Source organism: Typopeltis vanoorti, chromosome 21, assembly GCF_054136105.1.
Source record: "Typopeltis vanoorti isolate ZY-2024b chromosome 21, IOZ_Tvanoo_1.0, whole genome shotgun sequence".
In the NCBI taxonomy this organism is placed as follows: Eukaryota; Metazoa; Arthropoda; class Arachnida; order Uropygi; family Thelyphonidae; genus Typopeltis; species Typopeltis vanoorti.
Window position 1 is genome coordinate 57,847,469 of NC_143569.1, and position 22,407 is coordinate 57,869,875.

General features: G+C 33.7%; 1 protein-coding gene across 1 annotated transcript in view; it reads right to left on the reverse strand.

Annotated features, from left to right (window-relative positions):
* The window catches only part of eRF3 (eukaryotic translation release factor 3), a 217,588-nt gene that overhangs the window by 24,826 nt on the left and 170,355 nt on the right, over positions 1 to 22,407 (reverse strand). The window contains exons 12-13 of the mRNA XM_090411395.1: positions 17,387 to 17,458; positions 64 to 153 (exon numbers count right to left, since the gene is read on the reverse strand). Of these exons, the coding sequence (XP_090267521.1) occupies positions 64 to 153; positions 17,387 to 17,458 (162 nt within the window). The remainder of the gene's footprint in view (positions 1 to 63; positions 154 to 17,386; positions 17,459 to 22,407) is intronic.

The window sequence follows — 22,407 nt, forward strand, 5'->3', positions numbered from 1 at the left end:
GCCTTAATTTCCATATGGAGAACTCCCAGCCCAAAACCATCACAATAAATGATAAATGTTTACCTTAACTGCTACTTCCTCTATTGAGGCATGGATATGAAGCACAGCACTGTACCCCGGACAGATGATGGACTTGTGTTCTAGGATTACCACCTAAAATAAAAAGGATAAATAATAAATTTCTACAATTTTTCTGTCCTACATAAAATGAAAAAAATTATAAACGAATAACTTATAAACATAACCTGAATGAATGAATGAATGAAAAGCATTTCTTTGACTAATTAATAAATATAACAAGTTTTAAACAAAATAATAAAACCAATGCAACTCACAAACTAATCAGCTGATTGCTGTTATAATTACAATGCACAAAAACATGCTAATTTATGAGACCTCCAGGGAGTGAAGGACTCATTACCTGCACCAGCTGTCATACTTGTTCTTAAATTCATTCACACTGCTTGCATATATACAACATCCAATGTCAATCCATTCCAAGCAGAAACCACTCTATGAGAGAAAAATCTAGTTCTCAGTCCCTTCTTATTCATTCTCAACTTCCAAGGATGCCCTCTTGTCCTTTCCCCACCTTCCATAAAATGAAAAATTCCATCTATTGAAATCCTGTATGACCTTTTCAGAAGTTTATAAGACACAATCACATAACCCCTCTTTCTCCTGTTTGCTAGTCTATCTCTTGTCTATTATGAAGACAAGATTCTCAATCTTGTCTTCATAATCAATATCCCACAATCCTGATAAAAATGATATCAGGATTGTGGGATATTGATTATGATTATGAAGGATATTGAAAATGACTTCCTTATCTTTACATGTCATTTCAGCATTGTAATTATACTCTGAGTTGTATCTGCAATCTTATTTGCAATATGGGCCCTTGAACCTCAAATTTCTATCTGCTAAAACTCTATACTGATCAGTTTCTTCTAGCATAATCCCACTGTAAAAATAATCATAATTTAAAATTCTGAATATTTTTACGTATTGGTTATGCTAGTATGTTTATTAGTTTTAGTTTCATAACATGCATTGTCGGCACTTGTGATGTGCCCGTTATTGAAATTGTTTTGGCAAAAATGATATGTAAAGCAGTTAAAAATTTATGTACTTACTGGATTTGAATAGTTGTGTTACTTTAAACAAATTTGTTGTAGTTTAAAATATTAAGTTTTGGGTGTTATGAAGGCATTCTCTTGTCGCTAATGGAGACACCGTGTCAGCCATTATACTTTGTTTCTCACTTGCATTTTCATGCAATGCACATGTTCGCCAAGAAGTTTGATGTGTGATTGACAGCTGACAAGTTCGGTATCGAAGCAACAAGAGAGTAAACAAGACAGTGTTCGGAGAGAAAGTTAGAACACAGACATTTAGATTCGAAGAAAATTGAGTTTTTTTATGTGACAGTCAGAGGAAAATTAATAGCATATTCCTAAAAAGGAATCGTGGAACTATTAAGTTTAAAGTGGAATAAGTATTGATAAATAAAAGGGAAATATTGCTATAGGTGTTTTAAAAGGAATATTGGAGGAAACGCTAATTGAAAGATTTATAGTAGGTTCCGAAAAGGGAATTGTAGAACTGTAAATTCTTTTAAATGGAAGAGTTAAGACTGCCAATAAACATCAGTGAATAAAAGAAGAAGTTGCCGTTTATGTTCTAAAAGAATGTTCCAGAAAACTCTGATTAGGAAATTTCATCTGTATTAAGGACATCAGATCTATTATTTCTACTAAAAAGAGAAAGAATTAGGAAGAATTAATGTGTGCTACATGAGATGAAAAAGGATCCTGGGAAAATGAAGAATAAAGTCTTTTATCTTCGGAAAAGGGCCTTAACAGAGAAAGAAACTGACTATGAACATTTTGTCATTGTGCAAACTGTCATTGTGTTTAGTCTAGTCTTAAGTGTAAGTTTATTTTTAAAAAGGCCTTGGATTCAATTAATTCTGTAGTTAGTTATAGTTATGTAAAGTTGTTTGAAGAGTATATATATTGTTTTTGTTTTATTAAATGTGTTTATTTTGCATTTTGGTTTTGAGTCAATGATTTATTTGGATTCTGAAAGAAATAGTAAAAAAGAGGTCATTGCACCAATCAGAGTGAACCCTTGTGCAATATAATATATAGGTACACTCGGAAATAAATAAAAAAAAGAATTGTTGAACAGAGATCATTTCTATATACAGGATTAAAATAATTAAAAAAAAATCCTATATTTAAATAATGGTGCAGCTGGTAGGAATAATATTATGATAATATCCTCTATATAAAAAGCTTTAAATAAAAACTAATTATTAACACCACCAATATAATATGATAGTGGATATCTAATCACACTAAAGAGCATGACTTTACATTTACTAATGTTGAACTGCAGAATGCCAAATCATTCTGCAAATACTGCATATCAGCTGCATTCCTGGTTACCCTGTCTATCTTTGCATCATCAGAAAATAGCTGTATGTTGCCAGTCAATCCTTCCCAATGTCATTAATGTACACTGGTTATCTTAAATCTTGCAGGCTCATATCAGCCAAATACCACTTTTTAATATCTGCCAGTCAGCCATTCTCTGTTATCCTTGCTAATATTTTATAATCCAATCCCATATTCTCCAATTTATGCAACAGCCATGTTGTATTCTGTCAAAAGCCTTAGCAAAATCATAAAGTATCATGGTGTATCCATTCTCATTGTTTAACTCAATGGTAATATTATTATAAAATGTGAGCAAGTTGCTCAAACATAACCTTCCTTAATGCTGTTTGTGCAAAATAGAGTTCTCTGTCAATACATTTCTGAATGTGAGCAGTTATCAGCTTTTCCAAAATCTTCATCACAACTCCAGAGATACTGATAGGTCAATAGTTGGATACATCAGTCTTTGCACCATCCTCTTGTAATGGGATTACCATACATTCTTTCCACTCCAGCAGAATCTGCTCTGTTCTGAGACTCAAATTATATTACACAGCCTGGTGAAAGGAATAGCCAGTTCAGCTGAATACTCTTTAGCATCTGTGCTGATATCTTACTACATACTGCCAAATTCTTATTCAGTTAGTGCAACAGTTCTAATATCTCTTTCTCATACACCTGAGTTTCTTCATCCAGTGAAGAGATCACAGTAAGTGTAATGTTGCATATACCAGATTGAGAGCTTACAGAAAAATGGGCACCTGTTCAATTAATGGGTGCCCATTAATTGAACAGACGCCCATCATTATGCTGCAAGTAAAAGAAGGATTGCAGATGGTTCAAGGTTGACAGATGCAGAAGAGTGATAGAATTCTTTGGAGTTGTCTTTAACTAGCAGAGCCAGTTTCTTTTCATACACAGACTAAGCTTTTCATACAACAGTTGTTACTCTTACTTTGCTCTGTATAATTTTCATAACTGACATCATTGTTATGCACACAGTATTTGTTCCACATCATCCTTTTCTTATGAATCTCTCTCTATATATATAGATTCATAAGAAGTATGTGTGTGTGAGAATCCCGCCTACCCAAAGGCTAAGCCAATAGCACATTAGTAGTATTTTGGATTTTGGGGGGGGGGGGAGGACTAGGTAATTTAGTTCTACTCCAGACTAAACATAAAATTTCAACAACATAAATGCAATAGATCTTTCTATTATTAATTCTGTATTTATCCTGACTAACTTATAAATTAAGTTCTCTTCCATCAGACAAAATTAACAAATTAAAATTACCAGTTCGCTCAATCATGATACAATTTCTCCATGCACTTTTGAGCCCCCCCCCAAATAACCTCAATTCTCTTCACATTTGTGAAAAAACTGAAGTGACTTAACCTGTAAACCATAATCCAGTAATGATCTGATTCTATATACAAAAGGCAGTGAAATCTCTTTCTTCTGCCAAGTGAACTATGAACCAAAATTCCTAACTCTTTACATTAAATTATCTCTTCATCCATCAACTGCACACACATTTGTATACATCAAATTTAAATTCCTAATATCCTGTCCACTCCAGTCTTAAGATTACAGCTCTGACTTAACCCTCTTAGAAACGTGATCTGTATACAAGATGGAATACTTAATTTAGTCATAAATTATTCCATCTCAGTAAACATCTACATGTACCAATGTCTCACACACACACACACACACCACACCACACACACAGAGAGAGAGAGGAAGAATAGCTGATGTGACTAGTTTTGTCCTTATTACAAAGGATTAATGTACAAAATTAAAGAAGTTCACTGGAGAATATGATACAGTAGAGCACTAGTATTAAAATATTGTACCAGACATTATTCTGGTCACTTAAAACAGACCTATAGATATGCATATTGTTGAACCCATGTGTATGCTCTCTTGTGTTCAAAGTATAGTTACTCTGTAGAAGTGTGAAAGATTAAAGTCTGGAATGTAGCACTTAATGTTGCAAAATGGGAAAGGTTAGCAGAACAGGTTTTTGATGACAGTATGCTATGAACAGTCTTTTGCAAGATCTGAGCATGTGAGGCTTGGAAGACTGAAAAATAAGATCTCACAGAATTGCAATGCTGATTGATAAGACTAATTTAAAGTAAAATAGTCACTTTTAAAAAAAAATTTTTTTTTAATGTAATACTTATTATTGTAACCTATATACTCCTCTGGGGTATAGGCACATATATTGAGATAAGTGTGGCCTCAAGTTTCTGGGTCTTAGTGTCTCTGATGTGCTTTTCAATACATGTTTCAGATGATTTTTATCGTTATCCCATTGGCTATAATTAGAGTTTGAATCCAAGTACCTCGAGTTGGAGAGTTAATTTTTAGAGTTAACGAAGTTAGAGTAATTTTTACTCTAACTTCATATAATACTCAAGTCCAAAATGATTTTATATATATATCAAATCAGTACTTGTCATAAATAAGCAAAACTTCCTATTGATAATCTTCCACCTTTAGAACAAGATGCTCTCGATACCCTGCAAACAATTCTGACATAGTGATCCTGCCTGTAGACAAAGGAAACACTACAGTTATCCTTGACTCAGATGATTATGACTATAAAGTTAGGCAGCTTCTTAATACTGACACTTACTCCGTTATGGATCATGACTCTACTAAAGAGCTTCAAAATCAATACCAATAATCTTTTGAAAACAACCTATGAGTTTAACAGAGAAACCAGACTAGCTCTCTGATCTTTTCACTCTCTTCCTCCACAACTACAAGGGACAACTAAAATTCATGAAGTAGATACATCTCTATGTCCAATAGTAGAAGGGATAGTTTCTCCAACATACCGTCTTGCCAAACTACTAAAGGGTTTGAGAGGACAATCACCATCCTTTGCTAAAAACTAAGCATTTTGTTTCAAAGCATCAGCAATATTATCCTTGATGGACATGACACTTTAGCAAGCTTGGATGTAGTTAATCTGTTCACCAATGTTCCTCCTGATGATCTACTTACACTGCTACAAGATAAATTCTCTAAGAAGGTTACGGCACCCTTCAAACAATGTATTTCATCTGGATACTTCAAATATAAAAATACAATATACAAACAGAACTCTGGTCAAGCCATGGGCAGTGCTCTTTTGCCAGTCTTAGCAAATCTTTATCTGGAAACATCTGAAAACAAGATCATTGAAGAATACCATCAAAAACCAAAATTATGGAAAAGGTACATTGATGATATATTCTTATTCTGCAACCACAGACTATCTTCACTTCTGCTTTTCATAAGTACCTAAATCGTCAACACCCTAACATAAAATTCACCTATGAATCAGAATCTAATGATTCAATCCCATTTCTGGAACTTCTACTAACTAAAGAATCAGGTAAATTAAAAGTATATTTCGAATGCCTACACTTACTGACTTAACCATATGCCTCTTCCCTTCATTATAGACCTCAAAATTGGGTATTATTTCCACACTAGGAGTTAGAGCCTGTCAACTCATCACTGACAAGGATGAACAAGCCAAAGAACTTCAATATTTAAGAAATACTTTCCTTCAAAATGGCTATAATGACCATATCACATCCAGACTACTCAATGGACATAAGACCAGAGACATTTCTAATGAAGAAAAGAGGATTCATCACGCTTCCATATATTAACTCTATTTCCATAAAACTAACAAAAATACTTAAAAGAACATAAAATCCAAATAGTATTTACCCCCTTTATCAAGATGAGATCCCTACTCTGATCCACAAAACCTTGACATAACTCAGTCCAATATCTGGGTATTTATCGGCTATGGTGCAATTGCCGGTCATCATACCATGGACAGACAGAAAAATCAACTGAATAGTGTATTGAAGACCACAATCGAGATATACCATAGGAGTAAAGCCTCAGCTTTGTCATCACATGTGCTCTCTTCAGCTGACCCACAAGGCGCTTTGCAAATGAGACATCAAGGTTTTGTGGAATAAATACAAACTATTACACCATAAATATGATACAATGGAGAGAAAAATCTGGGCGTCTTTGGAAATGGCATTAGATCCTAAACATCTAAATACATCTTAGCCTTCATTAGCTAAACACATTCATGTGAATGTGTAAATATACACAACTTTCTGAACAATTAGAAATATTTTACAATAACACTAGTCTCTTATATAACTACAAAACAGTCCTTACTTTTTTGCCCAATAGTTTACTAGTTTATATGTTTATGCTTGAAGAAATCCCATGCAATTAGAATGAAATGTTGTGTTGTCAATTAAAATAAATGTTATCTTATTCTGGTGTTCTGCCTTATAAGAAATGACAAAGTCAACATACTTTTACACACTCCTATTAATACCATGGGTGGTAAGGATTTTTTTTCCCCCATTATTTTTTTATATTTTTCCCTTATATTTTATTTTTACATAATCCAGAAACTATGCCCTAGAGATCAAACATAAAAATTTCCAAGCCATTTCAGGTCTCCAATAAGTGGCATTGTGATCTCATACCAGGAGATGAAAATTATCTCCCACCAAGTACAATCACAAGCATCCATGCTCACGATAGGATTCAGGCTACAGGTTTGAATCCTATCGTGAACATGGATGAGAGTGGATATGTTAACCACTTTGCTTACAAGGCTAGCACATATCAACAATCACAAAAAAAAACTTAATTTTGCAGATACTTGCACTTCTTGTTTACCAGTTACTAACAATGATCTGTTTATTGTCATATCTAAATTTTAATGCTACATATAATATTGAATTTCATTTAGAAAATATCCAATCTTATCTTGCTTCTTTATATTTTAATACATTCATGATTCAATAATTCAAAAATTTCATTTCACAAGACTAACATTCATTTCCTGATATGTACCACCAAGGGGCATTCAAGCTTCTATGACAGCACTACATGGATTAAATTTACTTTACTATTAAACTCCTATCAATTTTCCACCAAATTAGTCTATTACAGCATTCCAATATTGTTCTATTAATTCTTCTAAGCCACTTCTGACTGAATCAATCCATCTGGACCTTGGTCTTCCTCTGGTTCTTTTTCCTACCATCAAAAACAGGTGTCTGATATACCATCTTGGTATCAAACATCCGTTTTGCTAACCTTTCCTCAGCCATTCTATTTAAGTGGCTATACCACCTCAGATTTAGTCCTGCTCACACATTCTTGAATGCTAACAATGTCAAGTTCTTTCTAATATCATCATTTTCAAATTATTTTACCACTGATGCCACCTGTTCATGTTTTTAATTTTTCTCACAACTCTCTCTATTCATTTGATCAAGTGCTTCATTTCTAACCCAATTCTCAGATTCATACCTTAAAACTGGTTTGAACACTGTCTTGTATACTGCTAGTTTTGTGTTTTGGCTAATTTCTCTCTTATTCCATATAAAATATATAAATTTATTCAACTGGCTCCCCACCAGCTTTGGTTATTCTGTTGTCTATTTTCAAATTTAATTTGCTACCTTCACTAAAACCCTGTGCTTAAATAGCTTGTTCAGCTATTTAAGCACAGCCCATTCAGAATCCCAATGAAGTTTTCTATTTTCCTGGCTATTTTCACAGTTTTGGTCTTTTTACTGCTGATTTTCATGCAAAAATTTGTTATGCTGTTATGTAATTTAGTTAGAGAATCCTGCAGATATGTTTAGGAGTACATTATCATCTGCACAAAGCAAAGAGCTGAGTGTGATATCTCCAATTTTGATATCAGGTTTAATGCCACTTTCTTTTATAATGCAATCCATATATGATGAATAAGAGTGGAAATAATGTGTATCCTTGTCTTACAAGTGATTTTATATAAAATCATCTTCCCATATTTCCTTCAATTCTAACTGCTGACTGACAACTTACATATAGACTATGTATTGCTTTGTATAAATTTCCATTTACCCCATATAATTGAAGTGCTTTGAAAAGCTTTTCTCTGGGCACCTTGTCATATGCCTTTTTTTATATTTACAAAACTTAATCTAGATCCCTGTTATATTTCCAAGATTTCTCAACTATCTGCCTTAATCTGACATTTCTATTTGGGCTTGAAACCAGCCTGTTCTCCAAGTTTCTCTTCCACAACTTTTCTCAACCTCTTTTCAAGTATGCTTGCATAAATCTTACTTGAACACTTAATAGATAAATTCCTCAAATTCTGGCATCCAGCTTTATTCCTTTTATATATGGAAACTATGAGAGCAACACTTCAATCATCTGGAATTTGACCTGATCAGGTACTCTGAATTACACAGCATAACCACTGCAAAACTTTTATGCCTCCATATTTGATATTTAAGGTCAAATCTCATTTACTTCAGCAGCCTTTCCACATTTCAAGTTTTTGTTGGCTTTCTACCTTAGTATTGATATTTATTCTTGTTTGCATTTCTCTTGAAAATTTTCTACTACAGTTCTCTCACTGCTAGTTTCATTTAACAGTCTTTCAAAATAATTACTTCAGATGTCTAGAATATGATTATGTTCAGTTTCCATGTCACTTTTATCATCTTTGAATCCTTTTTTCAATAATCTCCAAAACATTTTGCCACTTTCCTGATATTTATTTTCTATATTCTTACTGAAGTCTTCCCATGACTTTTGTTGAGCTACTTGTACACATAAGTTTTGCTCTCTTACATTTTCCTCTGTATTCTCTAAGGGCATTTGACGACTTATTGGCTATGGACACTTTCTGCATGCTTTCTTTTTGTCCAGGACTTCTTATTGACATGTGTCCACCATGGTGTTCTTATTTTTCTATCTTTGCAGACAACTCTGTCACATACCTCCCAAACTGAATCAATCGATGTTTTCTTCAGAGTTTGCCACTAACAGTACAAAGCTTGGTTCTTGTTTTCAAATTGTGTAATTCCCCCCCCCCAATAATATTTGTATAGTTGAGTCTACACTTGACCTGTAAAAGATGCTTAACTTTAATTCTTTTTAAAACTTTCTTATATACTGTTCTTTTTAATGTGATATTCAATTTCATCCTACTTAGCATTAAGTAATGGTCACTTCTAATTTCAAATCATCTGTACACTCTTGTATCCTGAACCAGCAAAAAAATATCACTATCAACAATGACATAGTCAATGAGGCTTTTCTTATTACTAACTTAATAATAATAATAGTCTCAAATTGCTAATGAATCCTTGTTCATTCAGTACCTAGTAGTTACCTACTAACAGGGTGCACCACACGAAAGTGAGGATTGGACATTAGGTCAGAAGCCCCAGTCAGTTCTCTGCATTTCTTAAAGGCGATGAAGAGGTCTCCTCCCAGTTATTTGACTTTGACCCATAAGTGACCCCCCTAATTAATTTTCTTCACATTCAAAATAAAAATTAAAAAAAAAAAAAATTAAGGTAATATGAGTGTGTAATTCACATATATGTGACAGTATTCACATATATGTGACTACAATGTTTATTCTCCCAGCCAGCATTGAAGAAATTAAGCATAGCATATGTGTGGCATGCAGTCGTGAACATGTTAATCTTTGAGTATCTTTGAAAATTTTTTTAATTTACCAAATTGTTTAGAAAGGGGAAGCAGATAAAAAATTAAAAATAACAAAAAAAAAAAAACTAAGAATTTTTTTAATTTTTCAAGAGTAGTACATTCAGAAGCTGAATGCACTAAATGATGAACAAAGTATGGGTAAAAAAAGACTTTAGAGCAATTGTTTCTGAACTGGCTGCAATTGATAATATATCAATAAGAGTAATCACAAAATCAAGTTTTATTCAAGAAAGCATAACAAGGTCAGATTTATAAGCTTCCTAAGATCCTGAAAGAGAGAGATTAATTCATGATATTTATTTATGAGAAAAGAAAACAGAGATGGTGTCATTCCAAAGAAAATTACAGGAAAATCAGAGATTCAGTCTCAACCTTGATGAATGGACTAGCACAAAAATAAGATATTTCCAAATTAACCTGCATAGATATAATAGCAAAATTTACAATCTTGGCTTGAATTTAAATTTATAATTTGTGTTCAGCATATCATCTGGTAGAAATGGTCAGAAATCATTTCAGCACTTTCAATATCCATTCTGAAATGAATATCGTTAATCGGCTGGCCGCAGTGCTACCATCATAGTAAAAATTATGATTGTGAACCATGAAGTTCTGTATCATTTATGCATCAACAAACATTTAGCTGTTTGTAATGTTCTCTATCAAAAGACCACTTTTCATGAAGACTGTTCGGAGAATAACTTTGGTGACGTAGATGATTTCTAAGACAGTGGTGAAGAAGAATTAGTCATTAACAAATATGAATTAGCAAAGGCTTATGATTTAAATGAAAATATTCAAAATGTTCATGGTGTAGTTAAGTATTTTAAGGTTTCAACTGTGTGCAACAGTCTTTTGCAATAGAAATAAAAAGTTAACTGGGACATGAGGTGGGATTAGTTCTGGATGTTGATACTCACTGCTTGCCATGGTTTCAATGTTGATTTTTAAGAGTAAGTTTATTTAAGAGTTTCTTAATGATAACTGTAATGAAAATTTAATCAACTACTTCAGTATTCAAATGCTCTATAACTTGAATAATTTGCTAAAGCTGATTAAATCGACTGTCGAAGCAATCAGCATTGTCAATTAACACGTTAACAAAGTTGAGGGCAACCTAATGTGAATTAGGCTGAGAATTGTTACTCAAATAAAACTTATATGAAAGAATGCAGAAATATCAAATCAGATCTTCTGAAACTTCTTACAAACACTGATATACTAACAAAATGGATTTTAGATGGGTTGGCTAATTTACACACCTCCCTCAAAAATAAAATCCCAATTTATTTCCGAAAAAAAGCATTTATTTTACAAAATCTTAGGTTTAATGTACACCCCCCCCCTTTTCCAACATAAAAAAAGGTTTCTTTCTCAATTAAGCACATGCAAAGATATCAATCAATTCTGAGAAATTCATTTTTAAAGTCATGTATTTTTTTTTTCAGAGAACCACCAGCAAATTTACTTTATTCTCTCTCTCTAAGAACAATCTCTTTGCATTTTTCACTCAATTTAGAACTGAGCAACTCCTTTCAGCCTCAGTTTGTTATATGCAGCATTAGATAAATTCTTAAAGCAACCTGTAAGTTTAGGAAGGTGCTTTCCAGGTTGTTTTTCTTGATGTAAGAGTACATCACACATTGAGACAATGCTTCAACAACTCACACATAGCACTGACAACAATTCACATGATACTCATTCACTGGTGTCCTTGTTACAACTTTGACACTCTCATGCAAATGCCCACTTATATATACATCAGATTTGTAATATAACAATAAATTTTTAGAAACTTACTCTCTAAAATTACGCACACTGAGTAAGTGACTAATTAAGATGAGCACTGATGTGATATACACCCAATTGTCCATTTACACGGTAGACTGGTTCCAGAAAAAGTCATGTAAAAAAAGAATAGTGCACATGAAAAAATAGAAGAATGGTTCCAGATGTGAAAACCCGATACGAACAATAAGTTATTTTCAAACAAAACACACGTGTATGCACGCGCGCACACACACACATATGCATCTCTTAAAGAAAATAGCGTGTAGCTAATAAAACAGAAATTCGAAAAGGTCCAAATACACCTGTGCATATGATTATTAGTTAAATTTTATTCACAGTCACTTTCTGAGAGTAGTCGCATTCCTTTGTGTGAGGCTGCAATTAAATCATTTGAAACACTCTGGCCATCCTGTTCATACTGCAATGGCGAAACGTTTTCTTCAGTAAAAGGAACTAAATTAGCACTAATTTCCAATAATTCTGAAGGTTGATTTTTTTTTTATTTTTTTACCACGAACTCTGGAACCATTAATTGTTGAAATCCTGTTTTGACTAGATCTTTGATAATTCTTCATATCACACCATGCATGACTTCAGTTCATGTTTAAACTGTTCAGCTCATCCAGTATTTGGATCATGTGTGAGAAAATGACCTAGCAATTTTACTAGCCATTTGGAGACTTTCTTTAATTAATCCTGTGAGTGGGTAGAATATCTTTATCATCATCACTTTTTTTCTTTTTCATCGAGATTCCCAATGACAGTTTTTATTATTTCGTCATCACTAACAGCCTTGTCAACTATCAATATCTGCATACGAAAAATCATCAAATCCTTCTCTGCCAACTGCATGTGCTAATCTGATGATATTGGGATATTCAGTTTTTTATGCAAAGGTACAGGGTTTTTCTTTTTCACACATTCTGACCAAGTAGTTTTCCAGCATGCATTTAAAGTTAATGGTTTCGATTCTGATAATGCCAACTTAGTAAGTTTGATGCAATCCAAAATAGAAAATTTTTTCCTCACAACAATAACTGTTCAGTAAATTATCCTTATCTAGTTTATCCAAAATGTATTGGAATGTTCTTCTTATGTAGTAAGTTTTGAAGGTAGCGATCACACCACCCTGGTCTAGTAGCTGTATTAAGGATGTTGAACTAGGTTGAATAAAACACCATTCCACATTCAGGTGTTCTAAATCAGGATGGACATGCACATTGTCTATAATCAATAAAACTTTAAAGTCCATATTTTTTTCCATCAAATAGCATTTAACTTCTGAAACAAAACATTGATGGAACCATCCATTAAAAATTTCTTTTCTAACCCAATCTTTTTTTTTTTTTTTATTTGCCTTCCAGTGCATTGGAAGGCAAATAAAAAGAAACACATTGCCATTTTAAAAATATTTTAACATGGCAACGTGTTAAAATCCAAACCTTTCATTGCCTTCAGTCTTAGGGATCGATTAATGAATAATGGTTTTAATATACGATCTCCTCAACATTACTGCAAAATAATAATCCCACGATCCTTAGCAGCTTTAAGCCACCAACACTTTTTTGTGATAGTGTGATGAAAGTTCTACTTGGCATTTGTCTACATTCTGTAGCGTAAAGAGTAATCCCCAATATTTACAACATCAAGGGGGGGGGGGAATTCCCAAAATTCAAGTTTAAGTACATATGTACCGGACTAGGAAATGATAATTATAATGGAAATATCCTTTTAAACAGAACTGAATTCAAACATAAATTTTTAAAATAAGCACAATTTTAACCATGTTAAATCAAAATATTCCATGTAAAATTAGAATTGCTTTTGTTTTCTAAACTGTATTATTTCAAAATCATGTAAAAAAAAAAAAGCCAGGCAGAAAGAGAATTAGCTGTATACACTTAAAACTTGCATACATCAATCAAAATGCAATCTTACTTTTGTATACCCAACTGAAATGGGCATGCAGTGCCATTAATATACATATATATGGTTTATATATATACAGGGTGATTCAAAATTACACGTACAAATTTTGAGGGGAGGTAGAGAACATCAAAATCAACCATATTCAAATAGAAAAGCATGACCGGAAATGCCACCAGAAGGTACTAACAGGGATACAAAGATACAGAAATAGCACAAGGCAGTAAGTAGTGTAAAAAACTTTATTAGGCGTAACTGAACGGTTCAATAGTAGTTGGATACATAATATGGTAAATGAGATGCACGTCTGCCATCTCAGCATTCGTAAAACAATACATGTTCTTCGTACGGCATCGAAAGCACTTGATTGAGGAAGCCCCACTGCTGAACAGTGCTACCTATATCACTTTCAGGTAGCATTTCCGTTCATGCTTTCCTATGTGAATATGGTTGATTTTGATGTTCTCTACCTTCCCTCAAAGTTTGTACATGGAATTTTCAACCACTCTGTATATAGGGTAAATATGGTTAGTCTATCTTTGTGTCCAGAGAGGGAGACCGAGGGATTAGTTGCTAAGAAAGACTGATTATGGTTGCATTTCCATCCATTATTTAGATGTACAACAATCCCTCGATTAATGCGCCTAATGCGTTCTTGAAAGCAGATGCATTAATCAAAAGCACACTAATAGAATATAATAACCTATGGGAAAAAGTATAAATCATTCCTCAAATTTCTGTTTTGATTCTTTATCTTTTTTATAAAAGAATTAGGGTATGTCTCAGGGCCTAGTTAAAGGAAACCCATGAAGTTGAAAGATAATAAAACATATTCAGAATATAAATTTATTATTCTACTTCTTAACAAAGAATTGGGCAAACGTAGTTTTGCGGGCATTCTGTTTCTTTTTTTTTCATACAACTGACAGTATGCCCCATTGCCTCTTCTACTACTTCTGCAAATTTTACTGCTAATCTCTTCATCAGGGTCAGCTTCTAAGCATTGCTACTTAGAAACTTCGATTGTACGAAAAATATTTTCAAATTGCTTCTGTGAAATCTCTTTGGGCTTGTCAGTGATTAAATTTTCTTCATAGTATTCATATTCTTCAGGATCTTAATTTAGCAAGTCAGAATCACTCAATTTCTCAGAATGAGATCTCATCATCAAATTCCTGCCATGTACTCTTAAGGGGGTGTACAGGATATGATAGTACTACATGAAAAAAAATCTAATTAACTGAAATTAAAAGATCTAATTAACTTAATTCATTGGAAGAGCCTCTAAAATCATTTGTGCAATGTGGAAGAATGTGCTTGCAAACAGCTTGCACATTGGTAGCAGTAATTTCATTCAACTTTGTGACTTTATAACTAGGCCAAGATTTCTCTGATTTGGCAGAAAAGTCTTGGAAGGCATTGGCTTCCAAAAAATGCCATTTCATCGACATCATATATATAGTTCTAATAAAGAACTTTATGTAGGCTATTTCTTTTTTTTTTTTTTTTTGGAATGCTCAAACCACCTAGCACTAGCGTGGAATGCTTCTTCTTCCTTTCCATCATTGATAGCCCTTTCTTTCAGGGTTGCAACGAGACTTAATGCTTTTGATTTAATAGGGTCAGTGCTTAGTGGGATCCATTTTGGGTTACAATGTTCGATCCATCCATGTAGAAAGAAGTCTCTCTAATTCAATCGTTATAACACTTTGATTTTGAATGCATGCAAGCATGATGAACTTGAAGCAGCCTTACCTTTCTTTTGTATTCAGCAGCTTTGCTTAAAACGGCTCTTATAGTTAATTCATTTTTGTGTTCTTTTCCTATCATTGCTCTGGACTCAGCTTGTTCACCTCATCATCTCATCTTCTTTATACCCTCTTTTACCTTGCGGTGTCGAGGGTCCATTGATCATCGGACCTCAATCAGTTTAGAGGATAAGGTGGTCAGCCCTATGCCCCGGTATATCCTATGGCCTGTTGCGTTAAGTTCTCAAGGCCAGTTTGCCTGATTTGCGGGATGAAAAACTTCAGAATAAACTGAGGAAAAAACCCTGCTGTCCACAACCAAGACTGGCTAACTTGGCTATGGCTGAGGAAGATCCTTCAGCTCCTCACGTCACCGACAGGAATCGAACCTAGGACACTCCTTCCCCAGGTATATGGTTGCGAAGCGCATAACCACTAGGCTAACCAGGCGGACCCTCGGCTTGTTCATTTGTCTTTATTATTTCAAGTTATTCTTCCAATTAGATTACTTTTCAAATCATTTTCACACTTCCACTTTTTTGTTCACTAATTCTTTTACTCATGATTAAAGGTTAGGGAAATAATTTAAAATAAAAAAAGGTACGGAAAACAATTGCACGAGATATGATCAGCAAAATGCTATGTAAAGCAGACGACATAAATTTTGGCAGTAAATTTGGAACATACCGTACTTAGAAATAGTGTAGCATGCCATTAAGAAATAACTCTGTAAAATGTTTCAAATCGGTAACTAAATTATTTAATTCTGGTGAGTGATTTTTTAAAATAGTTAGCCATAAAAAATGTATAGATCGAAATTTTTTTTTTTTTTTTTTTTAAAATCTGTAACATTTGTTTCTAAGATGTATATAGGTGCACTAATCGAATTTGTGTATCGAAAAAAAAAGACGCACTAATCGAGGGATTGCTGTATTTTTTTAATTATATACGCTCACAGCAGTTCGTACAACTAGTATACGTTTTGAAACTTTGATGTAGCTACACTCAACAAAATTAAAAAACAAAAACCACTGCAGTGATTGCCTTTGTTTTCTCTATTGTTGATTCTGTAGATGAAGTCTTCTATAATCATAAAATCCAAATTTCATTACGAATACATATATACTTCATTAACTGTGGAAACCAACAAATTTCTGTAGAACAACCACATAACATGTCATATAGTCAAGCAAGCATCCACCTGATGGACATGCACAATCGTGCACAACAAAAACATGAAATGTATTTTTCACTTTTTAAGAGGAATGAACTATAGGTGCAATTGAAATACGATGTGCCAGCTGAAATTAAGAAATATGCACATTTTCAATGGAAAGAATAGTACAAGCTTAAATTATATATTTGGTTTAATCCTTTATCCAAGTGTAAGCAAACAAAGTTGTGCCTGAAGTATCTTCAGGACTGGGACAACTCATGGCAAAGGTGGACCGACTTCGCATCACTTGCCTTAGTATCCCATAATGCAAAGCACATCTTGTGGACAGGTATAATGTTATGCATTGTGGAAAGGGTCACTACCCAGACCGATTTCAACCTTTATTGAGGTCTCTTCACTGGGAGCCAGACCCAGAGGTGATATCAAGGCTGAAACAATGCAGAAGTCACATTTCCGTATACGAGTTGCCAAAAGGTGTCACAAGGGTGCGACACCTTTTGGCAACTCGTGCAGAGATGGGCGAAAAAAAAAAAAATTCAATCTGAGGTCTGAAAGAATGCATTCTTTGTTCTGTGAGTGAAGCTCTCTCATGCTCAAAAAAAAGTATTGAAAACAAAACTAAGGACATCAAATACTATTTCCACTACCAAGAGCTTGTCCATCACTAGCAATAAGTTTTAAAATATAACTAACATTCTTAATCCTTAGTTCTAAATAATTTACTTACTTGAGCATCAAACACTTTTCCTGTTCTACAAGGGTTGTTGGCATCACAAAGTACAAAACCCGATGATACTTCCTATAAAACAAAAATTAATACCTACATATATACACTTAAAATTTGAGGATATGAAACTTAAAAGATATGTAATTTTCTTAGTTATATTCTTGAAGTGTGAGAAATTTGAAGTCAACATAACAACAAAATGGTTCATTTTTATATCAAAAGTATTTGATTTTCAAGTTAAAAACAACATTTAAATCTTGGTGATTTCTCTGAGACCACATTGAATGGGGTCTCTGAGCTGAGACCTCATTCAACATATGCACCTCAAATTTATTTTCTCTTATGTTTTTAAAATGTTTTCTTGATTCTTTCCAACACAATGCTTTTGTAGAATACTGTTATCTACAAAAGATTTTTGATTTTCTCTCAAAATTGCCAATCTGAAATCTCATGACATAAAAGTAGCTTTCAACCCCATTGTGACTATACACCTGAGGACCACAACCCTTTCAACAAACATCCTGGAGTTAACAATATTCCACGTTCGTGTAACCTTGCTTATATAGGACAAACAACTAGAAGTTTGAAAATCAGACAAAAAGATACTGGAGATGTCAATAACAACAGAGAAGACAGCTCAGGTGGAAATTTCACTTATGTCACACTCACCACAATATTGAAGGGGATAAGAGCTCCATGCCTTACATTATAGTTATTCATTTATGCTCCCTCTTGCAATTTGTTTCCTACACAGTACAGTATCTCTTAGTTATTATTTTATTCTTGTTAGATCCTGAATGAAATAATTTTTTAAATGAAAATTCCTCATTCGAAATCTAACACTAACATTAATGATTCAGGAAGCTTCCAGGCCAGCTAGAAAAGAATCTTGTTCTATTCTACTAGGGTATGCCTGCAAAGAAAATGAGTAGCAATTTGTGGTATACAATGCTGAAGACATGCTTTGATTGGGAGTTGGGTAAAATGTTGCAATTTTTTTTTAAGTGTAAATTACCTCCATGAAAATTGGTAAACTTTTCAATACAGTACACCAGTGCCATGGGTAAGCTACAGGTCAGATGATCCAGGAACCTTGCTCTCATGGCAGGAGACTCACACCAAATCAGACAAACTGTTTTTGTCCAATAATTTTTATACATTTGAGTCTACAGGTGTGAAGCTGCTCAACTCAATTCTTTTTAACTTTTGGCCTTTTTCTTTTTGAATAAGATTTTTTAAAGTGTATCATTAATTTTTATCATGCTCCAAACTAAATGTTCATCCTATTTCAAATCCCCTGTAAATCCTTGTATATGAAATCAATGCAAACATATCACTACTGACAATAACATAATGAATAAACCTTTTCTTATTTGTGTTCTTCATATGAATATATGTATACAGTATTTTGTTGGAACATGGTTAGTAATGACTAGTCTATCTACTGAACAGAATCCATAGTATTTACCATTATTATTAACTTCACTTTTTTCTCCAAATTTTCCCAAAACATTTCTATGTCTGGTATTCATTTCCTCTCAGCTGTTTAGATCTTCAACAAGAACTTTTTCTGTTTTCTCCATGTCAGCTGCCCTCTGTCTGACCCCAATAAACTCTTCTTCCTTAGTAGATCCTATTGAATAGTGAAATTATTTGTAGGCACAAATAATTTCCCTATTCAATTTCCCATTTTGAAATTTGTACACATCCCACTGAGATTGTCTGCTAATCAAGAAGTTTACCTTCATGTCACTGTTGAAACACATCACATTATTATTTAGCCATCTCATCTGTTTTACGTTTCAGTAACATTAGAGATTCACCTAATAATTCTCATGATAAGTTCTACTTCTTTCAAACAATATCTCATACAGATGGTATCTATCTTCAATTCTGATAATATCTGTTTCAATAGTTGGCTTTTCACTATTCACCCTAGTTTCCTAATTAAAATGGCAAGACTTTATTTAACCAGGCAATATCCCAGCCAGGATGACATTTCATCACTCTGAACCATTATTTTTATTTGTAGTTTAAGCCAATACAGAATACAATTTCATTCATTCATTATTCATGGATACCTAATAATATAGTGCATCACAAGAAGGTGAAAATTGAGCACACTGTATTAGCCATTGTTAGTTTTTGAATCCCCCCCACCTTTAATGCACTTCTGACTGAATCAATCTACTATGGTCTTTCACTATGACTTTTCCTTGTCATCTTAGCATCAAATACCATTGATACCTGTTTCACTAACCTTATTTTATTTATTCTGTTTCAAGCAACCATACCACCTTAGATTAGCCCTCCTCACACATTCTTGAATGCAAACAATGTCAAGTTCCTCCCAAATGTTTTCATTTTTAATACGTTTCTGCTATTGATGCCATCTGTTCAGGCTCCAAATTTTTCCAAGAACTAGCTAGGGACTTGTCTCTAATCTTTGATCTCAAATTCATAATTTAAAGCTTGTTTAAACAACACTGCCTTGTGTATCGCTATTATGTGGTTTAGCAAATTTCTCTCTTATTCCATATATATTTATTCAACTGGCTAACCCACCATACCAACTTTGCTTATTCTCTTGTCTATTTCCAGATATAACTTGCCATATTCATTAAAAACTGTGCCAAAATACTTGACATATTTTACTTGTTCTATAGGCTTTCCATTCAGAATTCCAATGAAGATATGTTCCTGGCTATTGTCATAGTTTTGGTCTTTTTAGTGCCAATTTTCACACCAAATTTGTCATCATCATCAAATTCCTGCCATGTACCCTCAAGGGGTGTACAGGATATGAGATAGTACTACATGGAAAAAATTACATCATTACAAACTTCCTATCTACAATTTTCCTCCAAATCAGTCTGTTACTTGTCAACATTATCAGATATTATATTTCTATCGTCTAAGGCACTTTGTACCGTATCAATCCACCTATATCTTGGTCTTCCTCTAGGTCGTTTTGCTGCCAACCTGGCAGAGAACACTTGTTTTGCTAATCTTTCTTTGCCCATTCTGTTAAAGTGACCATACCACTTGAGATTAGCTCTGGTAACGCATTCCTGGATGCTGACAATGTCAAGTTCTTTCCTAATATTCTCGTTTTTAATATGATATTGCCATTGATGCCATCTGTTCACGCCTATAATCTTCCTCAGGACTCTCATATCTGCGGTCTCTAGTCTTTGGTCAAGAGTTTTACTTCTTACTCAGCTCTCAGATCCATAAGTTAAAACTGGTTTGAACACTGTCTTGTATACAGCTAATTTAGTGTTCCGACTAATTTCTCTCTTATTCCATATGAATTTATTCAATTGACTTCCCACCATACAGCTTTGCCGATTCTGTTGTCTATTTCTATATTTAATTTACCATCTTCACTAAAAATAGTGCCTAAATAGCTGAAATGTTTTACTTCTTCCACAGGTTCTCCATTCACAACACAGTTGACATTTTCAATGATTCTGCCTATTTTCATTGTCTTTTTATTGCTGACCTTCAATACCATATCTATTACAATAGCTATTCATTTTAATCAGAGAATTTTGCAGGCTTGTAGTGGATTTATTTAGAAGAATAACATAATCTGCATAAAGCAAAGAACTGACATTAACATCTCCAGGTTTGATATCATGTTTAATACCACTTTCCTACATAATGTGATCCATATAGTTAATGAATAACAGAGGGGATAATGTACATCCTTGTCTCACACCAGATTTAACAGTAAACCATATTCCTGTACTTCCTTCAATTCTAACTGCTGACTTACAATTCAAATAAAGACTAAGTATAGCTTGATATAATGCTCCATTGACACCATATAACTGCAGCGTATTGAATAGCTTCTCTCTTGGCACTTTGTCATATGCCTTTTCCAAATCGACAAAACTTAAATACAGATCTTTGTTATATTCCCATGCTTTCTCGACTATATGTCGTAAAGTGAAGATCTGATCCCGACAGCCTCTATATGGCCTGAATCCAGCTTGTTCTTCACCAAGCTTTTCTTCCACAATTCTTCTCAACCGTTTCTCAAGTATACTTGCATAGATCTTGCCAGGAATACTCAGTAGGGAAATACCTCTGTAATATTCACATTCAGTTTTTTTTCCCATTTTTATATATGGGCATTATTAGAGCTCTCCTCCAATCATCAGGAATTTGTCCCTCTGTCCAGGCTTTCTAAACTATGCAGTGCAGCCACTGTAAGACTCTTATACCACCATATTTCAGTATTTCTGGTTGAATATCATCTACTCCTACTGCCTTTCCACATTTCAAGAATTTAATGGCTTTTTCTACTTCAAGTATGGATATGTATTCCTGACTGCATGCCTGGTCAGTGTTTTTTACCACTGTGCTGTCACCACTGCTTGTTTCATTTAGTAGTTTTTCAAAGAAATTACTCCATACTTCAAAGATATCTTTTCCTTGCGTTTTCATGTCACCTTTATCATCACTAATTCCTTTTACAGCACTCTTTCCTCCATTACTAAGCTTCTTCAACAACCTCCAGAATATTTTGCCACTTCTTGATATTTATTTTCTATATTCTTGTCAAAGACCTCCCATGACTTTTGTTTAGCCAATTTTAAACACTGTTTACCTTTCTTACATTTGTCTCTGTATTCTCTAAGAGCACAAACTGACTTATTTGCCAGGAACTTTTGATATGCTTTTTTCTTTTCCTTCACTGCCTCTTTAACTTCCTGTGTCCACCGTGCAGTTCTAATTTTTCTATCCTTGCAGACAACTTCACCACATGCCTCTCTAGCTGAATCAATCAGGGCTTTCTCCAAGGTTTGGTTCCTGTTCTCAAATTCTTTCATTTTTTTTTTCAATAATCTTTCTGTATTTTAGTCTACAGTTCACATGTGAGAGCTGCTCACCTTTTATTCGCTTTAAAACTTTCTTACATGTTATTCTTTTCAATATGAAATTTAAATTTATTCCGCTCAAGACTAAATAGTGATCTAATATAATAAATTTAGTTTAATCCTTTATCCAAG